General features: G+C 52.3%; 1 protein-coding gene and 1 long non-coding RNA gene across 7 annotated transcripts in view; both read left to right on the forward strand.

Moving 5' to 3' along the window:
* The window catches only part of TMEM104 (transmembrane protein 104), a 42,060-nt gene that overhangs the window by 11,690 nt on the left and 7,270 nt on the right, over positions 1-23,100 (forward strand). For 4 of the 5 annotated variants that reach the window (XM_084492221.1, XM_084492220.1, XM_084492219.1 and 1 more), the window contains 2 exons: positions 267-375; positions 15,913-16,006. In XM_084492221.1, the coding sequence (XP_084348347.1) occupies positions 267-375; positions 15,913-16,006 (203 nt within the window). The remainder of the gene's footprint in view (positions 1-266; positions 376-15,912; positions 16,007-23,100) is intronic. The other variant, XM_084492222.1, reaches the window with a different exon arrangement.
* LOC311420886 lies at positions 10,535-11,943 on the forward strand. 2 transcript variants are annotated; one of them, XR_014684586.1, is made up of 3 exons: positions 10,557-10,655; positions 10,754-10,866; positions 11,279-11,943. It is a non-coding gene; the product is annotated as an uncharacterized lncRNA (long non-coding RNA). The 2 variants fall into 2 exon arrangements; XR_014684585.1 differs by having other exon boundaries at positions 10,535-10,866.

Genomic DNA, 23,100 nt, shown 5'->3' on the forward strand with positions numbered 1-23,100 from the left:
GGTTTGCTTGGGGCTGGGCTGGGCTGCACTGGTGCTCAAAGCTTCAGAATGGAGAACTGCAGTGTTCCATGTATGACTCTAAACTTGCTAGTCTAATGACCAGATTGTAACTGGGTAATCAAATAATTTGTCTTCAAATGCATGGTCTTCAGTGACTTGCTCTGTTAAACAGCCTCTGGCCATTGCTCTTCCTTGAACACAGGAGAGGGGAAGGCATCTGCTGGGAGCTGATCGCTGTCTTCTCTTTCTCCCTCCTTCTTTCCTAGCAGTGCTATTGGCAACCATTCTTGCAGCGTTGGAGATGGCACGAAGTACAACGATACAGACAAGTGCTGGGGGCCCATTCGAAGGATTGATGCTTACAGACTGTATCTGGTGAGTTTCTCAGACTGGAATGACCTTTATTTTACTTGCCCTGCCTTCTGGTGAGGAGGAGTTTTTCCCTGTAGAGGTAATGTGGTGTAAGTGAACAACGGGGATGTGAAGCTTTCAATTCAGTCTGACCTTGTTAGCCAAATGCCTGTTTTCCAGCGCTGGTGACATGTCTTTGTTTCAGTTTGGTGGCCATCAGAATAATCCTGATCTCAAGTTTAAGTAGATCTGTCCTTGTTGCATAGTTCTATTTTACTTAGGCAGGTGATGGGTCCATGACAGGTTTTGTCTAGTGTTTGGCTGAACTAGTTGTCACTTGGAGATAATTGTTCTCAATACACTCAAGCATATTAAGCTCTCTTGAGTGCGTTCTTTATGTGAATAAAATTGTTTATGCTACAGTAGAATCTGCTTTTTTGAAAGATGATGGAAACAGACCGCTTAACACCAGCGCTGTACGCTGCTTTAGTAATAGCTTGCTGTCTGCTTAGTGATTGTCTATTGCATCTATTAGTGTGCTTTGGTTCTGCTGTGAAACCAAGGTTTCCTCATGGGATGATAAACACTGCTGCTCCTGAGCTTGGTGAGAGTCGAGCACTTGTACCTGGAGATAACTGTTAGCAGGGCAAAACGAGGAGGTATGTAAGTACTGCATCATGGGGATTTTGGGCAGTGATAGTAAAGATCTCGGTGAGTTTTAAGAAAAAAAAGTGATGAGGCTCTGGAGGTGCCCATGTGTGAGTGGAGAAACCCATGAGTAAAGCCTGCTTGAAGTCATTTTGTGGTTGGTACATCCTGGATGTGCAGGAGATCACATCTGAGGGTGTTTGTTCCATTACTGCAAAAGAAAGAGCTGGGCCTCAGGAATATTAGTGAATGTCAAAGCCTAGTTAATTATTTAAGAGAAATATTATTGTTTTATTAAATTGTCTTGGTCTGTTTCTTTAAAATTTCCACAAGATTGAGGACTTCTTCCCTGAATTTCAATAACTCTGCCTTACCCAGCAGAAGGAGCTAGTCAGAACAGCAGACATGCATTAATTACTGCCTGTGTCTCTCGAATATTGTGTCTATAATTCATGAAGATAATTGTTAGGACTTGAGGGGGAAAAAAAAAACACAAAACTGTAAGCGTTAGACTTGCTGTCTGTGTATACAACCCTCAGAGGTGCTTTTTCCCTCTGCTTGTCTCTCGTGGATCTGGAGAATAAATATCTGCAAAGTCTTCGGTAGTGGTTAATCCTGCCCTGCCTGGTAATTGAGAGGAGGGTTTCAGTGCTTTCCTGCCCTCCTCCCTACAAGCAGGGAGGGATTGCTTGTGGGAAGACACGTGTCTGTGGTGGATTACTGGGGGAAGGAAGCATCCCACAGTCATGTTCAGGAGACTCCTGAGTGTCAGCATTACCTCTGAGTTGTGGCTTTATGAGGCCTCTGATGTTCCATTAATACAGGAGCAAACTGGGGCTTGTCCAACATCCAGCCCTGGTCCTACTCCCTGCTTGATCTGTGCGCCTTTTTCTCTAGAAAACAAAAATTGTGATGGTTTCCCTAGGGAGGGAGAGGAGATGTAATCGTTCACGAGACATTAAGACCCACAGCACTGGCACTGCCTTCGCCTTTGGACTGTCTCTGAAGGGATTATGCCAGTTAATGCTTTTCTCCTCCTGTCCTATTTGTAATGTGGAAAACTAATGACCAGTCGTTACAAATCATAAATTCTTGAAGAGAAGCGTGGGGATAGGATGGGTAGGAAGCATCTTGATTTTTGAGTGAAAAATTAATAGCAAAACAGCTTTTATGTTGTCCACCAAATTGTTACAAGTGTTTTGCTATAGCTATCATAGGAAACATAAGCTTCTCTTGAATTTGCAGTTGAGATATTTTAGGAGTGAAGAGACTTTGTAATTTGCTAGGTTGTTGTGGCTTAAGCACTTGATAAGTACTGAAACTTTCTGCTGTAGAAAGATTCACCCCCCTTTTGGAGGCTTGCATAAACAAGAGGACTTGATGCAGTCAGACGTAAATGTCAGCCTCTGCTTCCAGAAAAGCACCGTGCAGGGCATGGGGTGCTGTCTCTGTACCGGATTATTTCTAATTTGCTCATCTTTCCCTGGACCAGGCTCCAGGGTCATCAAGCTTCTGGTTATCGAACACGATGCTGCCAGAATTACGGAGCATTTATTTGAAGCTTAATCTGAATGGTGTAACGCAACCCAGGTATGGGAAGCGTTGGCTGCTCCGTTGCAGTGGCAGGGGTCTGGCAGGTATTTCTTGGTATTTCCTGGACATATCACCAAGGCTCTGGAGCACTCTCAGCATTGCGAAGTGTAGCTCTATGAATTTTGTCGTAGCTTCTTGTGTATGTGGTGTCGTGGACACGCAGGAAAAGCTAGAACCTGTCTGTCTGAAAGGGAAAAGACCTCAGAAGATTGAGGAGGGGTGAGATGCATTTTACCCTTTAGAAGGGTTGCTCTGTTTTCTTGTTTTTCTTCTCCAATTTTCTTCTGTTTAAATTCTTTCCTGTTGGAATAGTTCTGGTTCCACGTGTCAGTGGACAAGCAAGGTCTCATTCTGCTGGTGAAGTTCCCCTGTGGCAAGGGGACAGATGGACACTGCGATCCCAAAAGAAAGCAGCTGAGGTTTCGGGTCAGTCCTTGTGTCCTACATGTCTACCTCTAGTCCTCTCACCTTGTCTTGGGACGCTATTTAGGTTTTGAGTGCTTTTTAGGAGCACGATGGAGGAACGTAACCAGAATCTTGTCCCTGTTCCCCATGAAGCAGGTCACTGGATGTAGCTGTAGCTCTTCCTCTGTGCGTGGCCCCACAGAAGGCCTTTTTTGGACTAGCAGGGTGAGCACAGTCTATTTGAGGTTTTTGGAGAAAACAGTGCCAATGGGAGCTCTCCTGTGCCAAGTGCCACCAGTCTGCCAAAGGCTGGTCCTGCCCTCATCCTGTTGACTCTTTCTCTCCCGGTGCTGTCGTCTTTTCAACAAAAAGCATTGACCCTTCAGCTAGGGGCAAGAGGAAGAATGACTGATGTATAAATCCTATTTCATGGTTTGTTGTCCCAAAAAGCCTCTGCAAGCTGTCTCGGCTCTGATCACCGTTAATGGGAGCTGAAGACTACGAACATAATGAGAATATTTAGACGGATTAAATCCTCCTCTTGAGACCTGCTCGTCTGCACAGCGTCTTTATTGCTGCTCCAGATTCCCTCACCTACGTGTGACTGCGGAGTCCTGGGGGACTGCTGGGCCCCTATTAACCTGTGTCTGAACAAATGGCCATCTCGCCTCTTGTTTGTAAATTGCCTTGGAAAACAAGGGCTTGCAAAGTAAAGAAGTGCAGGAAATACTGAGCTAGGTGTTTGCTCGTGTCCCATCGCTTGCTGCTCATGTTTGCCTTCTCGTTTTGGGCAGCAGGAGCCTGGGAGGCTTTGCAAGGCAGAGCCCTCACGGGGCGAATCGGCCGGGAGGAGAGCTTGTGTCAGCTGGCCCAGCGACCTTGTTGAAGGCGAGCACTGATTACAGCTCAAGCAGATCGATGGCTTTCTGTCTTTGCAGATCAGTCACGGCGCTGTCATGTCCTCGACAGAGTGAGTCCCGAGTCCCCTGGCTGTTCTGGTGGCGGTGCTGAGGACAGGGTTTGGGATTTTGAGTTGGCTGTGCTGCCTTCACACCTGAAAGCAGTGGCTTTGTCACGGCCCCTGTGAGGTGAGCTGGATGTCCCGTGTAGGCTGAGGGAAGGGGCAGGTTTAGGCGTCAGATCTCCCTTCAGGACACTGCCCAGTCTTCCTGCTCCCGTGTCACACCGAGGCAGAACCCTGACACCGCAGTCCCTGTTTCTAGAAAGCAGACACTGAGATAAATAAGCCATTAAATCCTGGGGACCGGCGGCCGTGCGGTGTCTGATCCAAAACGCATCCAAGCCTGGCAAGTGTGGGGCTCCTCTTCGGCACCAGGGCAGCCGCAGAAGCCAAACCCTCCTCTCCTCCCAGCCCTGCTTTGCTGGCAGCTCAGGACTCGGAGTCTTCCCTGAGCAGAAAGGAGATGGTTTTAATTCTCGGGGGAAGCTGTACGCCTTTCGGGGGGGAGAGGCACGGCTTCGGCAGCGTGTCGGAGCCCCCGGGTGCATCTGCTGGGGAAGGAAGGGCCGCGGCATCGGCACGGCCGGGCTCGCAGATGCTGCAGTGTCGCAGGCGGCCCAGCGGGTGCGGGCCGAGCGAGGATGGGAGCGCAGATGGTTTAATGGAGATTATCCCAGTTGGAAACGTGCTTGTGCAGTGAATAAAACGAGCGGGCTCACGGGCGCTTACCGGCCCTCTTCGGAGCGGGGGGGACAATGTCAGCCCAGCCTGACGCTCTGATCCGAGCGGGGCCGGGCTGCGGGAGGCAGGCAGGGGGGACGAGAGGTAGCCTGAGGACACGGGCAATTGCTCAGTGCCAGCAGAACTTAATCGGCAAAGGGGAAGGCTGAACTGCTAAGTGTGGCTGCAGGTCCGTCTCCGTCTGCCTCGGCGTGGTGCTGCCTTCCTGGGCCCCCTCCGGCTGCAGGCTGCAGCTCCTTGCTCTGAGCCTCCGGTGTGCGTGCTCTGCTGCACCCAGTGCTAGCTCCCCTGCACTGTGCGAAGGTACCCCTGATTTTTACTGTCTAACCAGTTAATTCTTTAAAAAACCTCCCTAGTGTACATGAGGCTCATAGCCTCTCTTTCCACATCTCCAGCTCCACATCGCCTTTTGGCCTCTGCTCTTTTTTTCTTTACCTCCCAGCAGTTAGGAGAGGACCCCTCGTGGCGGTTCTTGAACATCCCTGCTTGATCTAAGCTCTCTCTGGCCAGTTGGGAGCTGGAGAAACAGAGCTGGAGCCGTGCTGCAAGTGGAGTACTTCTTCAAGGACACCTGGGCTTGATCCACATGTTCCCTCTGCAGCAAGTGCTTTTCCTGTCCTGCCTTCCTCAGCTGTGCCCTGCAGCAGCATCCGGCAATAAATGGGTCACAGCTGCTCTCTCCTGGATATTTATTCTTACAGGTCTCGCTGTCTAGAGACCTTGAGAGCCGGTGGAGGTGCAGGTAGCCGCTTCGGCGGCAGGTGAGGTGTCTGGAGCATTGAGGGTTGATTTCACAGCACATCAATCAGGTTTGGGGCGTTTGCCTTGGGCTCCCCCAGAGAGCTGGGGGAAGGGAAGGAAGGCTGATGGAAGTTTCCCCGCTGGTAGGAAGTCATCTTGGCTAAACAAATCGCTTGAGCTGTAGCATTGTTGTGATCTGGGCTACCAGAGCTTACAGTGAGGATGCAGCAGGACTGGGGCGCTATGAACCCGTCACCTGAGAAGTTATTTGCGGTAAGGCCTGGCCAGATTTACTGCATTATGTTCCCTACCACAAACACTAATATTTTTTTTATTATGGTACTGATACAGAAATGGCAGTCACACTCCTGGTTGTGCACTTGTTTCTGCCGTGCATAAATCCAGCTCTGGAAGCCCTGAGCACAGGGAAGCGCCTCCGAAGCACCCCGAGTGCCGTGCTGTTGCTGCAGGTACAGGCACCTGAGCTTCGAGCTGTTGCTGTGCTAGGAGAGGAATTAATACTGCATTAAGCACAGATATCAAGAGCCCTCACTGTTTGTTACAGGTGCCTCAAAAATTACAGCTCTGGCTGGCTAAAAGCCCAGTCTCGGGAGCTGATTGGAGTCTTCTCATGCCTCCCATCTAGTCTGCTTCCAAAAGCTGAGGTCAATTAAGTTGCTGCTTTGCTTTGAAGTAGCTGAAGAAGGACAGGAGCCAAGTTCGTTTAAAATAAATGGTGTCTGGGTGTGGGACAGGAAGGCAATTCTTAGCTGCTTTATTGTGGAACTAATAAGGTTGAAATTGGCACACGGCCTTGTTAATATGGCATAAATCCTGTCTCCTTCATCCCGGTCCATTCTTCTTCTGTGGACTTGTCAATAAATTCTCTCAATTGCCCACTCATCATGCGCCTGCGACAGACAAACTGGCTGTTTCGGAGAGTTTCCCACATCCCTCGTGTTCCCTAATGCAGGGGGAACTTCAGATAATAACTGGCCTTGGGGGGAAGAGGCTTTCCTGGGCTGGCAGGAGTGGTGGAAAGGAGCGTGGTGTTGTGAAAACAGAGCATAAACTTGTGCTGGTGACACAAGAGCTGCTGTTCAGCTGCTGATGTGATTTTTTTTTTTTTTCCTCTTGCCTTGTAACTGACTGCATTTGGAATAAAAGAAATATTGGGCAGGAGGCTCGCCTCCTGCTGCTGGGGCTGGTGCGACAGGGAAAGAAACTGCAAGAGCGTGGATTGAAGCAACTAACTTTGAAGGATTAGCTTGTCTCTTTTTCACAGGAAAATCGATAGTGCAGGGGACTGGAATGTGTTTTCTGCACAGAGCCGTCAGCTCGCTTCGTGGTGAGAAGCGTTTTTTTCTTAAATGGGGCTTGAGTTATGCTGTCACTTGGACACCGAGCTGTCCCAGAGGCTGCCTACCAGGGGCTGGTCCCCTCCCCGCCTCCAGCTGCCTGCCAGGGGCTGTGTGCGAGGTGGAGGTGCTGGGCTGCTCCCTTCCTGCAGCTCGGACACGCTGCAGGCACCGCCAGCCCCAGGAGGAGCCCCGTGCCCCGTGTGCCTTCTGCACACCAGCCTCTCGCACACCTCAGTGCCTGGTGGGCTTACGGGCTGGGAAACCCTCCGAACACATTGGGCAAAGACGCAGCTCTAGGTAGCTCTGCTTTTGTGCACGTCCTGCAGCTCGGAGCTCCCCAAAGCTGCTTTTTGGGCTCAAACCACAGCCCCTGCTGCCCGGCAGAGGTCCCTGGCTATGCTGCCTCCTTCCCAAGGGAAGCTGTCCTTCAGAGTAAGCTCGCTTCGGGCAGCAAGGCACCGAAGTGACACTGCTCTCTGGGGACTGGAGCCCAGGCTCTGCTAAATGGGGCAGGTGTCAGAACCGATGGCTGTTTGATCAGCAGCTCGCTGCCAGACTTGGGAAAATTGAAAAAGGGCCGCTTAAATTTTCCTTCCCGGGCGAGGCTGTTCGGGGAGATTCATTGATCTGTTGGTTTTGGAATGCTTTTGTAGAAAATAAGTTATAAACACATTTCCCCTGTGCGGTGTTATTCTGTGCAATAGTGGTGACAGCAATGGGGAAAGCAGAGTTGGAGGCAGCCTGGGAAGTCAGCTAAGCACTCCCCTGGGAGATTCAATGCAAGCCTTTTTCTCAGCGGTGTATTTTCCAGTGTTTTGTTCAGGGCTTTAACACCAGGCTTGTTTCTAAACAGAGCTCCGACCTTGCTGCCTGCCTGACTTCATCAACGTTTTCATCAAGTAAGGCAGCGCTCCTGATCTTTCTTCCCCTGAAATTTTCATTAATTCCTTCATATACAGACAGGAAAAGCACCAGGGCTGCGGAATGGCACGGTTGTGCAACCCTGAACATCACCGGAGGCTGCGGAGGGAAGAGCTCTGGCCAGAACGGCATCTCTTCAGGCTCCGAAATAAGTCTGCAACTTCTTAACATCCTCCTAAATTGCACTTTGTCTGGGTGAGATCACTGACGTGCGTGTCCAAAAATGTGGATTTTTGGACTACATCAGCAAATCCCACACGTGGCTCATGCTTCTGTAAGCAGGACTATAAATACAAATAATGCAGCTGGGATTTATCTTGTAAGTTGAAGTCAGTGTAATGCTCTCAGGCAGAGCTGATCTCCGAAGCCTGTTGCACCAGCTCGGTGTGTGCTGTGCAGGCAGAGGCTGGGAGCAAGCAGGCTCCCTGCTCGCCCCGGGCAATGGGGCTTTTTTCTTGCTTTTGTGCTGCTGCAAAATATATAAAGGCTGGGACGTTTCCTTCCCCTCCAGGCAACTCCTGCCTGACAATGCACAGGATGGGATGATGCTGTCCCTGAAACTGCAGCTCGTAGGCAGCTGAAGAGTGGTGTGAAACTGAAATCTCAGGTGAGGTATTCACAGGGGGGAAAAAGTGGAGAGGGAACGTGATGGAGGAGTGGTGGAGGTTTGTGTTGTGGCAGACAAGGGGTCGGTGGCCTTCAGGAGCAGTCCTGGCAGAGCCCGAGAACCTCCTCCCCCTGGTGCTGTGTTTGCAGGGCCCTGGTGGCATGCTGGGCTCCTTTTCTCCGTGCTGCCTAACCCAGGGGCCTCTGCAGGCGATAGAAATGCGGTGCTGGTTGCCAATACTCTGCCTTGAGAGGCTGTGAATATGCAAGAATTGGGGGCAGTGCCTGTGTGCTAATGATTGTCCTCACACTTTATTGGCAGGACATCATTAATTTCTTGTAGAATGCTAACAAACTGCACGGTGAGGAGGGCCAGCAACGACTCCAGGTGTCGGGAAGGAAGAGGACCCTGTTTTGTAGCCTGGGGGAGGTCACAGCAAGCAGGTAGGGGCGCTGCAGAGGGCTCTGCAGCCACCCTGCCGTCCTTCCCAGTGTCACAAACCACCAGCGTGCTGCTCCTGCATCCATCCACTTTGCTGCCTCCCTCCTGCTTGCTCAGATGCAATTAGGAGATGCAGAGTAAGGGGGAGCCAGGGGTCAAGGAGGCGCTAAAGTGATTACAAGATGCTGCAAATGGTGGTGCCATAAATACTCCGGTGATGAAAAATGAGACGCCGGTCACCTCGGGGTTGCTGCTGGCCTCCAACTTTCTCTTGGTGTGAAAAATGATGATGGGAGTGCGCCTACCCCAGAGTGCAAGCCTGCTGCTGGCTGTGGTCCTGCATGTCCAGGTGTGCCAGGATCCTTGCGCCGAATGACTTTCTGAAGACACTTTGCTGATATTTTTTTCAGTTTAGGAGGAAGAAGTGGTTTTTTAGGGCGTTCTTTCCAAAGTGGGAAGTTCGGAGCCCTTCCCAAGAGGGGCCAGCTTCAGAAACAGGCTGCTGCCCCACGTCGGGGTGGGGAGAGGAGGGCAGCACCTCCCAGTGCTGCTGTCTGCTGCACGTGAAGGCTGATTGCCACTTGGTCCTTGGTGTAGGATGCCCAGCAGGATCACGGCTTGCAGTGACGACAGCACGACACATATGCTCGTTTTCTGGGTGGGCAAATGCGAGCTGTGTCAGCTGCTGCTGGCCTAAAGCTTCTTTAAACCTCTAGGCTGTGCTCAGACCCACTCAGCTACGTAGCTGTGAGGGTGCAGGCCCTTCTCTCCGTGTCCTGCCAAAGGTCTTCCTTTCTGGAGGTGCTCAGGGTGCTGTCACAGGGACCACGAGAGGCAGCACCCAGCTTTGGGGGCACTTTAGGGGCGAAATGCCACTCGCTTCAATGCCAAAAGCTGTTAGGACAGCAGCTGAAGCCTTCAGTCTGGGGGATGCGTGGTCCATGTGGGGTATGTGACCTGCTGCCAGCTGTCCCGGGAGTGGCACGTTCATTACCAGAGCTGCTGTGGCAGCAGGGGCCTGCTGCTCTCCTGTGACCTGCCTTCCTTCCTCAGCAAGAAATGCAATAAATAACTCCTGGGGGATGGTTGGTGGCTGCATCCTCCCTCCATCGCGACTTCATTACTCCATGGGGGACCTGCAGGTTAAAATCCCTCTCGCTTCCCACTTCTGAGGCTCCTCACTTTTGAGCAATCCGTGTTGTATTGCCGGATTATCTTTTTTTAATCTGTTTTCAGCCAACTTTAAGAGCTCCCTAATCACTGGTCGGCCGATATCTTGCTGCCTATCAGCACGGCCCCTGCCGCAGCCCTGCCTCCAGCTTTGAGTGGCTGTGCATCTTCAGCTTTTTATTTATTCAGCCCTCTGAAAAGCTCCTTCCTGACCAGTCAGCCCCTTTCCGTGTGTTTATATTTGTACTGCCCGCTGCAAGGGGTAAAGCCATAGCAAGGCAGGCTTGGACGGCAGCCCTCAGCGATGTGCCATCTGGCTCTTTAGCCGGAGATATGAGCTCATGCGAAGAGAAACGTGGCCCTGTCACGGCAGCAAAGGGGAGGAGAGATGGCAGAGGGGACACGTTGCTCGAGACCCTGTCCCCCAGATGGATTTTAGGAAATCAGAGCCCAGGTGGGAGCAGCCGGAGTGCTGCTGGGAGGGTTGCGGCTGCTGCAGTCTGCGCTGGGAGCAAAGCAGCTCCCGGGGCTGGTGGGAGAAGCTGGAAGTAACTCGAGTGTTTCCAAGCTCTGATTCCTTTATTTCAGGGACAAACATTTCAAATAGGAGTGGGGAAGGCAGTGCAAACTTAACGCTTTTGTCCGAAGTCAGCCCTAAAGTACTCCCCGAGGACGTGAGTAGTGACACCAGTTCATACGGAACAGATTGTCCCCGGTAAGCAGCAGTCTGGTTCAGGCTTCCACCTAGGGATAAAAACCCCTGATCTGTGTCAGTGCAGGTAAATCCCTTGTTTTCGTGTGTTTTTCCCCCAGATGTCTGTTTTGACATAGTCTAGAGGAGAGAAGCCAACGTGGTTAGCTAACACGGAGAGCAGCCAGGCCCTGGCACTCATGATATCTCGCTCTCCTGACACCTTGTACTCCCTGTACGTATTCGGGCTGGTTTGCTGTATTTTCTGCCTGTCCCTCACAGCACTCACCTGGGTTTTGCAGCAGCTCTGAGCTCAGGGATGCCTTGCAGGAGCAGGAGGGGTGTCGGAGCTGCTGCCCTGGCAGTGTGTATGCACTGCCTGCTTTCTGCTGCCACGCTCAAGGAGACTTTCCTTGTCTGAGCGCTGAATCGGAGCTTGCTCCAGGAGGTGCTCGTTCAGTCAAGCTTGCCTCATTATCTCGGTGTTAAAACTGATGGCCTGATAGCCGGGATTGTTCGGTTGTGGTGGTGTGACAGCCTCGTGCCCCTCTGCTGCATTTATCCAAAAAATCTCAAACGTTTTACTCTACTCTGGCAGTATTTGCTTGGTTTGATCAACTCAGTCTTCGTTGTTACGCTTCCCTCAGGTAAATACCCGACCTGCCTGGAAGTGCCCAGGTCCTGAATCAGCAGGAAGCAGCGGCTGCTTTTCTTAAAAGCAGTGCTCAGAGCACCGAGCACAGATGCTGCTGCTACAGATGAGCCTGAAAACAAGAAAACAAGCGAGCTCTGATGACGGTCACGAAGGAAGCTGGCTGTCAGTTGATCCTCTCGCAGATGTACGCGGGCTGTCAAGCCGTGAGGGCTGCAGCTAGTGTGTGAATCAGCCGGGCCGGGGCTGCTGATTGTGCTTCCTGAGCGGCACGGGCTCGTGGTGGAAAAGCCACGCGCCGGGAAGCGGATGAAAGCTATTGACCTGCGCTGGTTGGGAGTGATATATGCACCCTTCAGGTCAATAAAGAAGCTGTTTAGTCAATGCAGCCCTCTGGCTGTGGCATAAGGCGTATTTGTGGAGTCTGGAGGGCTGCTGGTGTTCGCTGGCTGTCGCTTAGCGGCCGGGAGCTCCCTTGGTGGTGGTCCTGGCCGAGACTAAGCTGATTCCAGCAGCCAGATGTCCTATTAACGCTTGATCTTACTCCTGCTTTTTCAAGATAAGCCAATAAATAAGGTTATGTAAGCAACATAACCTTTAATCTTTAACATAAGAGCTTTAATAATGTGCACTTTTAGAAATATTTATGAAAATACAGTACACTCCAGCCAGCTTCCCCCGTGGCAAGAAGACACAAGTGTGCCAGCCTGCTGCTCGTGCTGAAATGCGAAGGGCTGACAGGTACGGAGGCTGGGAAGGTGGCAGCAGCTGAGATGTGGGTGAAGAGCAGCTCCCAGCCCTCGGTGTGCTCCTGGCATGGCAGCAGTGGGTCTGCAGAGCCTCCCGGGGCACCCAGCAGGTCTGCTGGGCAGGGTGTAACTCAGGGTGACAAGCTGCTCTTCCTTCTTCTGCTCTACGTTTCTACTTTTCTGCCTGGAAATGTCAGTAAAAGCGAGAAAAAGTGGGGTTTGGTTAGTAACGTGCTGGGTTTTCCGCCCCCCCCGTCCTCCAGCATAAGGAGAGGTCAGCTCTTGTGCCCCTGTTGCATTTATCTGCCGCTTGCCTGGTCCTCCCCGTTGGGTGGGGAAGGGTGGGCAGAGATCAGGGAACTGCTCTTTGCAGCCAGGTCACCGCGTAAAAACACGGCAGGAAGGCTTCTCTCTGCCATCCTCTGCATGGAAACGGGGTTTGATGGATCTGGTGCTCCTTAGCTGAGGGGAGGTTTCCCTTCCCCTGTTTAAGCTGGAAATGAATCATCCTCGTACGCCTGATGCTTCCTACCAGGGAAGATTCTTCTTGCTAGAAGAGAAATCTTTAATCAATGCAGACTGTGCTTGTTCTGCCTCAGGTTAATTTGCTGAAGTTCAGGAAGAGAATTATAAGCTCTTAGCTGCCTGAGCGAGCTCGAGAGGTGAACTGGAGAAGTTGGGAGAGCTTTTTCATCTCTAAGAGCTCGACTTCTGGCAGGGCCAACTTCAGTTTTCTGTGGAGGTTTCAGGCTGTTTGAACTGCACACGTAATGAAGCACTCTGTGAATGATATCCCTCTGGGGAAAGCTTGAGCTTGGAAAACATCAGGTGGAAGGGTTGGTGTGTGTCTGAGGCACTGCTTTGGGCTTGCGTTCTCCTCGGGGAGGGCTATGAAACTAATTAGCTCCGTGGGTAGGAGGAACATTGAGGTGTCTGGCACGGGGAGGTTGAGAAGTTAGACATCCTCGTTCTGAGCCTTGTGGTCTCATATTTTTGGGGTGTGATTTTTAAGCAGCCTTCCTGGCTGTGGGACACTCCTGAGGTTTGAGGCGATCGGGCCTAATGCAGGGACTGAGCCCTCACCCCTCATGTCCTGGTGTCGCTGAGGAGCTGGCCCTCGTCCCTGACCTGTGCTGCATCCTGCAGAGCTGTTTCACCCCTCAGGGATGTTAATCTTGCAGTTTGACATCCTCCCCTGCCCTGCCCATCTCCCCCCAAGCTGCTCAGTGTGTGCTGTGACTTCCTTCCCTCAAAGCAGCTGGCACAAATCTCTGTGGAGCAGCACCACCTCACCTCCCTCCAGGCCTGAGCATCGCTCCTATCGATCCGTGGATACCCATCTCCGTTCCCTAACAGACATTGAGTGGAAGAGGTAATATATTTCTATTGCACTTGAATTCATTTCCCACTTGGTTTCTCTGGACCGCTTCCAGGATCTTGTTAGGCACAGAAGGCGCTGCTTGCCTTAAAGGAGGGGATCCCGACCGCTCGGCCACAAACCCCTTGCCCTGCACCGTGACTTCAGTAAAGCCTGCAGAATTGGAAGAGTTGCTCGATGGATTGAGGTGTGTGATATGCCTTAAGCTGAGACTGCCCGCAGAAAATGGAGTATAATATCCAGAAGAGTTCCTTGTGCTTCGTTAGCAGTTGGAGGAACGTACAGGAGCCCCAGGTCCTTCTAGCAGCTGACACTGCTTTTTGTGCTCTTCAGCAGCAGAGCCCCAAATCCACCCTAAAGCAGCTCTTCAGTGATGTAGAGGAATCCAGGTTTCAGAGCCAGCTGTTTGGTGCTCAGTGATCTCGTGTCAATCCTTGGTACGGTTTGAGGTGCTGTTCTGCCAATTGGTTCCGTTGCATCCCAATTAGCAGAGGACACCTGTTCCTTAATTAGCACCATCCTTCCCCTGTCTCCTTTGTTTCAGCTCTCCCTGCTGCAGGAGCTAATAACGGGACCTGAAGGGAGGCTGTGCTGAGCTGAGCAGTGCGTGTGTTTTGGGAGGGGGCTGAGACAAATCAGTGTCAAACTCCAGAATAATTTCCAGCAATAGAGTTGGTGTCTTCTTTGGTTTCTCTAGATCTTTGACCTACTCTTTAGGCTAAAGTTTTAGTCCTCTGAGGTTTGTGCCCTGTCCTAGGACTGAATGGCAGTCTGTAAAGGGTAGGAGAGGGAGTTAAGGTGACTAGAAGAGAGGAACAAGAGGGGGAAGAACAAAAAAGATTTGTAACTGGCTGATTTGCTTGTGTTAAAATGGAAAGTGTCTTAATAGTTAAGGCTGTTTTAGCTCGTAGTCTTGTCAGTTATGCCTGCGATGCTGTATTCTGTGTCATTTCAGCACTTCCTCCAAGCATCCTGAATTGTTTTGCAAATCTGAATTCTCTGTATGCTTTCTCTCTTGTTTTTTCTGCTTGCAAAGAAAAAAAACACAAGATCTAGCGTGAATGGTGGCCCCGAGGTCGTAGTGTCTTGACCGAGCAGCGTGTGAAACCCAGGGGCTCTCTCCTCTGGTCCCCTTGCTGGATTTACTTTGGTCGTCTGAGAATACTTGCAGTGTGAGGCACTTCCAATTTGCCTTGCAGATATTCTGAAACAGTCTCAAAAAAGGTTTCTTGGCGTTGTACTTGTCTTAAAATAGCTCGGTTCCTGCTCTGTCACCGACTCTGGGGTCGACAGAGACCTGGAGGCTCCGCCGCCTGCCCTTTTGAGTCTCAGTTCTTCCCTTCTGGTGACACCTTTACTTGGGAACTGCTTTAAGAAGTCATGGAAAAGAGCAGCGTGTAAATATTAATGTTGAGTATTTGTCTTTCACATCCTGTTGGGATTCTGAACAAATCCTGACGGCGTGCTCTGCAGCCTCCTCGATGCTTCCGTGCTGCTCGTGGACCTGCTGGTGCATTGCTACCCCACCGCTGGCAGCTGAGAGCCTGTGCTGCCCCGTGGACTGCAGGCAAACCTCTTCGGTAGCACCAATTTGTGTCCCTGGCACAAATATCTTCTCCCAGTTCACATTCAGACCTCCATCAAGGTCTGTTGTCTTCCTGCAGCAGCTCCTTTTCTCCGCCTGGACGAGGCGGTGCTCTGCGTGCTGCCCCGTGCCCCAGCCAGCTGTGATGGTGCTGCACAGGGCACTGCTGCTCCAGGCATGGGCTGACAGCAGGTTTGTGTTGTGCTGCACGAGAGAGCTAGAGGAAACGCGTAGGAAACAGCAGCCTTAATGCTCTTTCTGTTTTGGTGGATAGATTTTGCAACCCTGCTGGAAGAGGAGCAGCAGGCGGGTGCCGTGGCGTTCCCAGGTTAGGTGGCTGCGACCCACTGCTCTCTCAGCGTACACCTGCGAGGGGACCAGCATCCAAGTCAGCAGTGTAGCTGTTCAGTTTTGAGCTTCCTGCTCTAAAACGTGCAATTCAGTGTGAATTAAAATGTCCTGGGCAGCCCTGGTTCTGTCACTGTTCAGCCTCAGACACCTCAAAGCCAGCCATCAGTGTTAATGCGAGCAGACTGCTCCCAGCTATTGCTGCCCGGGCCTAAACTGAGCACGTACCTGGACGAAGAGGCTACTGTTTAGTGTTTAATGTTTCATAAAGCTGCTGTGAGAGCCTGTTCTGAAACGTGTCAGTAAAGCCAGGCTGGAGCAGTGATAGCGAGTGGCTGAGAGCCAAGAGGATCCTGTGCTCTGCTCCTGCCCAAGGCAACTTCTGATACCGAGCAGCTTGCTTGACCCCTGGTGTGTCTCAGCCAACCTAGCTGTAAAATTAAGCAACAAAGAAGGCTCTGACAGACATGTCTGGAGGTGAACTTGCAAGGCAAGCTTTGCTTTACTGATAAATTTGTCTTCCTAGCAGAACTTGTTTTTTAACCTGGGTGTTTTTGTTGTCCTTCCAGGCAGCGTTCACTCTACTCCTGGGTCCTTTTACCTTCTTCAACGTGCAGAAGACCAAGTATCTTCAAATCATGACGTCTCTGATGAGATGGATAGGTGAGTCTTGGCAAGCCCCCACCTCTTCGCCATAGATGGAACCTGACTCATGCCACGGATGCATTTTTTTTTGGCAAGATATTTGTGTTTGTAAGTGCGTGCTTGTAAAAACAGCCTCTTTCAGGAGGACTGGCCAGGCCTGCTATCCGTGGTGAAGAAAAGGAATGTGGTTTTAGGATAAAGTTTCTGATTGAAACAAAAATATTCTCAATCAGACAATCTGGTCGATGAAGTTGTCTTCATCTGAGACTTTCTGTCCTTTTCACCATGTTTGCATTTTTTCCCTGGGTCTTGATAGAATGTGCTCATTGAAAACCCTTAAATTAACACATGTTGCCCTTGGGAAGCATGAGCTCTCCCAAAATCTTACTGCTAAGCTCTTCTGGAAGGACAGGTATTTCTCTTAAAGGAGGTGAGCCATCAGTGTTTGCAGCGCTGGTGTCATCCAAAGGTGCAGCTGCCTCACACCTGGCTTGTGTGTGTACATGCACTTAAAAGGCTGAGAGGTGGGAGTGTGCGACAGAGGCTTACACTGAGACTTGTCTTGGGTTGTGTAACCTACACAGGGTGACTGCTATTCAGGGCTAGCAGTTTTCCAGCACCAGTGGCATTTTGGCAGGTTAAAAATCTCCTCATTCGTGGGCCCAGACCATTTGAGCACAGAACTCTTTGCTTATACCCATCACCGACCTAGAACAGGACAAAAAGATGACTCTCAGACTATTTTCCCGCCACACACACGTTTGACCTGACTTCAGCTGGAGATAATATCCCTTCTCCAGGAGATCAAAGGCCTGTGATCCTGTCTGGAGGTGGCTGGCAGTTGCTGCAGAGGAACAGAGAGCCTCTGTTCCAGAGAACACCTCAGATGGGGTTAAGCAGCCATCACCCAGGAAAATGAGGCTGGATCTTAAGCCCTCGAGTCTCAGATGCTGAGCGGCTGAGTTAACGCAAGCTGACCTCAGATGGTGTGAAAATCCTCAACTCCCATTTTTCCACGTTGCTGTCTGAGCACATGAAAGGTTTGAAAGCCCCCCCACCATGTCCTTCACAGAGAGAGGTTATCTCATTGAGGGGGTATTAAAGGAAGGTTTTTTATTTTATTTTTTTAAAGTGTAATCCCTTCAGCTCACTGGCCTGCTTCCAATGACTCGGCCTCCTCTTTCCCAGTAAAGACATCAGTCAGACCTCACTCACCCTGTCCCTGTGACAACCTGCCTGGCCTGCCTTTGCTTTCCCTGCAGCCAGCTGCCTCCGGTTCGGTGATTGCTGAGCCTTGGTGTAAAGGCAGAGCTGCCTCTTCCCTCCCATGATGGAGAGGGACAAAGGCACTGGTTGGAGAGGTGTAGGGGAAACGCGTGCTCCAGCCTGATTGATTCCTGCGTCAGCCTGCTGGAGAACAGCTGCCCCAGATAATGATATTTAATGACCCTGACAGCACCTCGGTGCCTACTTAGAGCAACAGATTCCGTATGCACGCGATGAGGGATAGGTTTGTTGGGAGGGACGATTTATCAAGCAGCCATGTGATGCAGGGAACAGAAAAGCTCTTGCTGCAGGTTCTGGGATAAGGATGGATCCCATACTGTTCAGATTTATCAAGCTGGCTTCTCCCATGTCCTCACGTCACCTGCTGTCCTTCTCCTCCAAAAGCAGGGCGTTGAGTTAGATGTAGCTTTCTGTTGGCACTTAGATCCTAAAAAACTGAGTTGTTTGGTGCCTTGGGGTCTCTTGAACTTGTCCTGCCTGGATGCCAGTGGCCAGATGGGGACTCCTGTCCTGGTGTCTGCCTTTTCTTTGACTTCCTTTGGTTGTGGTTAGCCTCGTGGCTCTGAACGTGGTTCTGTCTTAGATCAGCAGCATGAATGCCGGAGCTGCCGGCCTCGCTTTTGTTCTGCTGGGTGCAAACTTCCCCAGGGGCAGGGGCTGGCTCAGCTCACCCAAGCCCACAGGTCGGTACGGGTGGGAAGCCAACCCATACTCTGCATTAGGATTTTTAAAACCAAGCCTGGTAGAGCCGGGAGGCCGGTAAGGCTCTGTAACATGCTTACCACGAGTCCTGCCGTGCACCTTTTTCCCCGACCCCATGAAAACGCCCCGGATTTCAGAGCAGCACTGCCTGCCGTGCGGACACAGCGCCCCAGGTGCCGCATGGCAGAGCTGGCAGCGGCTGAGGCTGGCTCCTGGCAGCGGGCAGAGCTCGCTGCGTGTGAAGGTCACTGCTGCTGGTGGCTGCGACGGCGGCAGCGCTGCCTTTGGAAGCCGCTTCCCCTCTCTCCCCTGATCTGAGCACTAATCAGATGTCACCGGGCTCCTCGTGCTCGTCGCAGGCGGCGCGTCCGCTAGCAAAGCCTGCAGGCGTCTCTGTCCGCACCTGGTGGACAGGAAAAAAAAAATCCTGAAAAATTGAGTCTTAAACGACCTGAACTGGGAGGAAAAAACGGGCTGGTCTGAACAATGTGGAGGTGCAGCAGGGGTGAGCCCCGTGTCTGGAGGTGTTCCTCACCCCAGGTGAGGGACTAGCGCTCATCCCAGGTAAGGGACCAGCTCATCTAGCAACAAGGCTGGCACGGTGAGTGCTCTCCTCTCAGGACCGTAGGAGCACCGAGGGTGGATCTGCAGCTGCAGGTGGCCTGGGGCAGGGAGCGGGCTGCCAGAGGCACGGAGCTGTTGGCAGCTTCCCTGACCAGCAGCTCACACACCTGGCCGCAGAGCCGACTGCTCGCTGCAGGGCGAGTACCCCTGATGAAATTCAGCGTGGTGCTCACGTTGCTGCTCTTACCTGTGCTGAAAGATCTTGCTTTTCCTGGAGTTGGCTGGTGTGTGAATGGTGCCTTTTCCAGTGGCAAGAGCTGCTGGCCCTGCTTGGACAGCCTGCTTGTGCCAGAACTGCCTGGGGAGGTGTCAGTGGTCAGAGCACAGGCACCCTGGCCCCAGTCAGCTGTGGGGAAAAATGAGGAAAAATCACTCGTTTAAAATCCTGGTAAAGGTGCTTGAGGTGAAGCCTGGATTTGACCTGGGGCTAAAACCTCGTTGGCTCACCCACTTCTGGAGGTATGTTGCCAAGAGCACACAGTGACCCTGTAAGCACATCAGCAGTGGGAGCCGTCCCCTTGGGGCGGGGAGGATTCCTTCCCCAGCCTGTAATTTCCTCCCTCCTGCCAGCTCCCTTCTACCTCAGCCCTGTGGAGTGCAGAGCTCTTGGTAGCCCAAGTCCCGTGGTGGTTGTGGAGTTTTCCCCAGGTCCTGTACAGGATTCTTGGCGCAGGAGTTTGCCTGCGGAAGGCTAAACCATTAATAACCGAAGTGTAGATATTTTCAATTTTGTTTGGACTTCAGGCTCTTTTTCCTAAAGGCTTTAAATTTGTGGTGGAGACGGTGACCCAGCCAAGCCGATGCACTTCTGGCAGCAGAGGGGCCCGGCCCTGGCTCTTTATTACCAGCCAATAACTGCCTGGCGGTGGCATGGGAAAGGACGTGGATTAAGACAGATAACAAAAGGGGACAGGGCTCGGCGGAGCTCAGCAGCAAACACTGGGCTATTGTGTGTTAAGCAGCTAACCCGATTAATTGCAGCCTGTTACAGCCTGGGATGCCCGGCTCTGTAGGTGGGGACTGCTGGCTTCGGAGTTATTGGTGGCGTGCTTATTGCTGCTGGTATTGAGTAGTCTGTGGCAAATGCTCCCAGACAGCTCCCGCGTGGGAGGTTTGCTTTATGGACTGCTCTCGGTGCCGTATCGTAGTTAGCAGAAGTATTTTATTTTAATAAAAAGCCCTTTTATGGAGGAAGAAGCTTCGGGGTTTGCTGGCTGCAGGCTCCTTCCCTGCGCTGTAGCACAGCTGGATGGTGCCACATCCATTCTCCTAACTGCAGCCCCAGAGACAGATTGCTCCCAACCCTGCCCAGGTAATGATCTCACGATTATATGCCCAGAAATTAAATCTCCTTCCTCTGGCCAGTAAGGTGGAGAGACAAAGGACAAGAACAGCCAGCAGGTGTGTTAAATATTCCCCCGCTACCCCCTGTTCCCTTCCAGGGTGCTTGGTTGAAGGCTTCCTAGGGAAGAAACCAGGAAAGGGCTCTCCGGAGGCATGCTGCTGACTCCCCCAGTCTGTTCAGTTCTTTGGTAGCTCCTTCCCTACCACCAGGGGCTGCAGCCCTCAGGGTGGCCTCCTCGCTGCTCTGAGCAGCAGGCAGGGGAGGGAGCATCCCAGCTCTGCCCCTTTCCCGGAGCAGGGCGTATGGTAGGGACAAGGAAGAGGGAGTTACTGTGAGCCAGGACGCTGTTGCATGTTCGGTTGTTTTAGGGATTCAGGCAAGCTCCTTCACCCAAGTAACTTCGTGTTCTTGCATCCTTTTTGGAGCAGAGAAAGCTGCTGCCGGAGCCCAGGGTAAATAATTCACTAAGAAGTGAATATATTTATGAAGAGGTAGCTAAAAGGCAGTGCTTCTGTCATGCTCGCTCTTGGAGCTGTCGCTTGAGGAGCTGATCTCAGTGGTATTTGTGGGGGCAGCGGGGCGAAGCGGGGCTGATGGCAGTGCAGGAGCCTCCTTGGCTTCAGATGCAGATGGAGAGTGACGGGCGGTGCTGGACGGGACTGCTGAGATCCTGCCTGAGGAGCTGACGTTCCTGAAAAGAGCACTTCAGGCAGCAGGAGACGAGCCGACGGGTCTGAGGGCTGGAGAAGGGGAGCTGCAGGATGCATTTAGCCCTACGTCCCCGTGCAGTGAGGGTCCAGGTGATTTCAGGGTGGGTGTGTGGCACACAGAGCTGCTTTCTGCTGTTCAGCAGGTGAAAGGGTGTGCTGTTGGGACAGGAGGATAGGAATTGTGCTGGGTAAGGCTCGAGGCAAGATGGGGAGCGTGTGGCTGAGGCTGCGGAGTACCTGGAGTTCGTGGGACACGGGTGCTGTGCCCCCAGTGCCTTCCAAAGCATGCCAGACCCCAACTCGGGTTCATGGTGACACCCAAGCGTGCGATACTCCTTTCTCATAAAAAAAGTAACTTGTCCATGGGGAGAAGCGGCTGTCAAAGCTAACAGTAAGGCCAGGCCAGGAGCAGAGCTCACAACAACCCCAAATTCCGCGGCTTTATGGTGCTGCTGCCGGAGGTGACCAGAGGAGAGAGGACAATAAACAACGCGGGTAATTTTCCACCAGAAGCAAACAAACGCCTTGGCTGCTCTTCCCTTCCCATATGTTGAGATAAAGCATCCGTGATAAACGCCGGAGTGCAGAGCAGTTTTTTTTCTCCCTGTGCACGGCTGCTGGCGTGCAGGTGTCTGGGGCCGGGGGCAGCTCCATGGGGCCCCCAGCAGGTGCTGGTACCTGGGGGGCTGCCTGGTAACCTCAGAGCCTAGCAAATGCTACCCCGGAGGACCAAGAAAAGCAGCAAGGTGATGTCTAAAGGTTTTATTCCTTTACAAAATGAGTTCTTCCTGGCCCAAGACCAGGGCAGCAGCAGCAGCACCCGAGGTGGTTGCAGCAGGAGCCGGCACAGCCCGGTGAGGTGGCAGGGTCCGGAGGTGCTGGAGACCAATTGCTTCCACTTCTCAGACCACCTTTTTTCTTGGCTTTGGGGTAAGCTGCATCACACTTCTGGGCTCTTCACACATCCCATGTGTGGCTGTGTGTCCCCTGCTGTGTGAGCAGCAGTCCCCTGCCACCTGGGCTGCGCCTCAGGCTTTGCAGCAGGGAGGTGAAGTTACCCCTGCAGGTCCCCACTGCCCGGCAGAGGAAGGAGCCACGCTGATGTCCCCCAACTTTTGCTCGTACCTTTCTTCTGGAAAGGCATTTCCCTCCTCTTCTCCTTCTGACGTTTCCCAAGAGAGTTGCTGTCTTCAACGAAGAGATCCATCGTGTTTCCCCCCGGTCTCTGCTCTCATAAATCCTTCATCTTCCCAGAGACTGCTTTAGGCTCGGTGCCAAGTCTGATCCTTAACTACTCCAGCTCCCACATCGGAGGGAGCAAATCTGGTTCCCCTCTTATCTCTTCACCATCATTTTGTGTAGAAACCTCCTCTGAAGGCTGCAGAAATTTATCAGTTGGCGCTCCAGGTTTCTCCAAGAGCTTCATGTCATCAGCAAGTGGCAGGATAGGGCTTCTGCAGGAGACGTGGGGTAACTGGCTTTTAAGAATCGGCATCTGAATTTCAGATCCTCTGTTCCGCCAGCGTGGTGAGCTCCAGCTGTACTCGGATACTGGAAATGCCACAGCATCCCTAATGCCTGCCACTTCCAGGGCTCCCGTGGGCTCTTACACCTGCCCAAAGCACCGCAGGCAGGCGGCTGGCACTGAGCTGGGGGAATGGCATCGTGGAAAGGCATCGGCTGCAGGGTGGGCAGCACAGGTCTTAATTAGGGACGTGGAAGGTGCCTGTGTCTTCACAGAGGCTGTGCTGGGTGTATACAGAGCAGGTGCTCTTGCTTTTTTACTCCTCCTCTCCTGAAAGCTGCCTGCTGTTAAACTAAATGGGGTCTGCTTAATACCATCCTCTTCAAGAGCGGTCTCCTGTTTTCAGCCCGATGAAGGTTCAAGACCAAGGCTGTGATGAGGAGTGAGCTCCTTCCTCCCCTTCAATCCTTTCAAAGAGAAGGGGCAGCGGGAGCTCGGGGCGATGCCCTCCTCTCGGGATCCATCGTGCCGGCTGATGTGCGCAAAGGGAAGCGAGTGGCGCGCGTTGGGGAAGGGCGATTCATTATCATTATTTCCTGGCATATTGATTCTCCCCTCCGACAAAAAAAAAAAAAAAAAAAAAACTCTGTCACACCGACAGGCAGCGGTGACGGATGGCCCTGCCACAGATGTGTCAGCAGCACGGCGCCTGCTCCAACAAATGGCCCTGCCTGGGGTGGGGGAGCAGCCAGCCGGGGGGGCTGCACGGCACTGCCTCTCCCTAGGGACAGCTGGTGGTACTGGGGTGCTCATGCTGGGCTCGCTGGTGCAGGATTGAGAGGGGACGGTGCTGGAGAGGATGTGGCTCGAGCTGGGGCAAGGTCATTCTTCTGGCTCCGAGCACACGGCGTGATCCCAGAGGATCCCGAGTTCTGCAGGACCTCGCTCCTGAGCTTGTTTCCACCTTACCAAGTGGCCC

This window comes from Aythya ferina, assembly GCF_964211825.1.
Source record: "Aythya ferina genome assembly, chromosome: 18".
Taxonomy (NCBI): domain Eukaryota; kingdom Metazoa; phylum Chordata; class Aves; order Anseriformes; family Anatidae; genus Aythya; species Aythya ferina.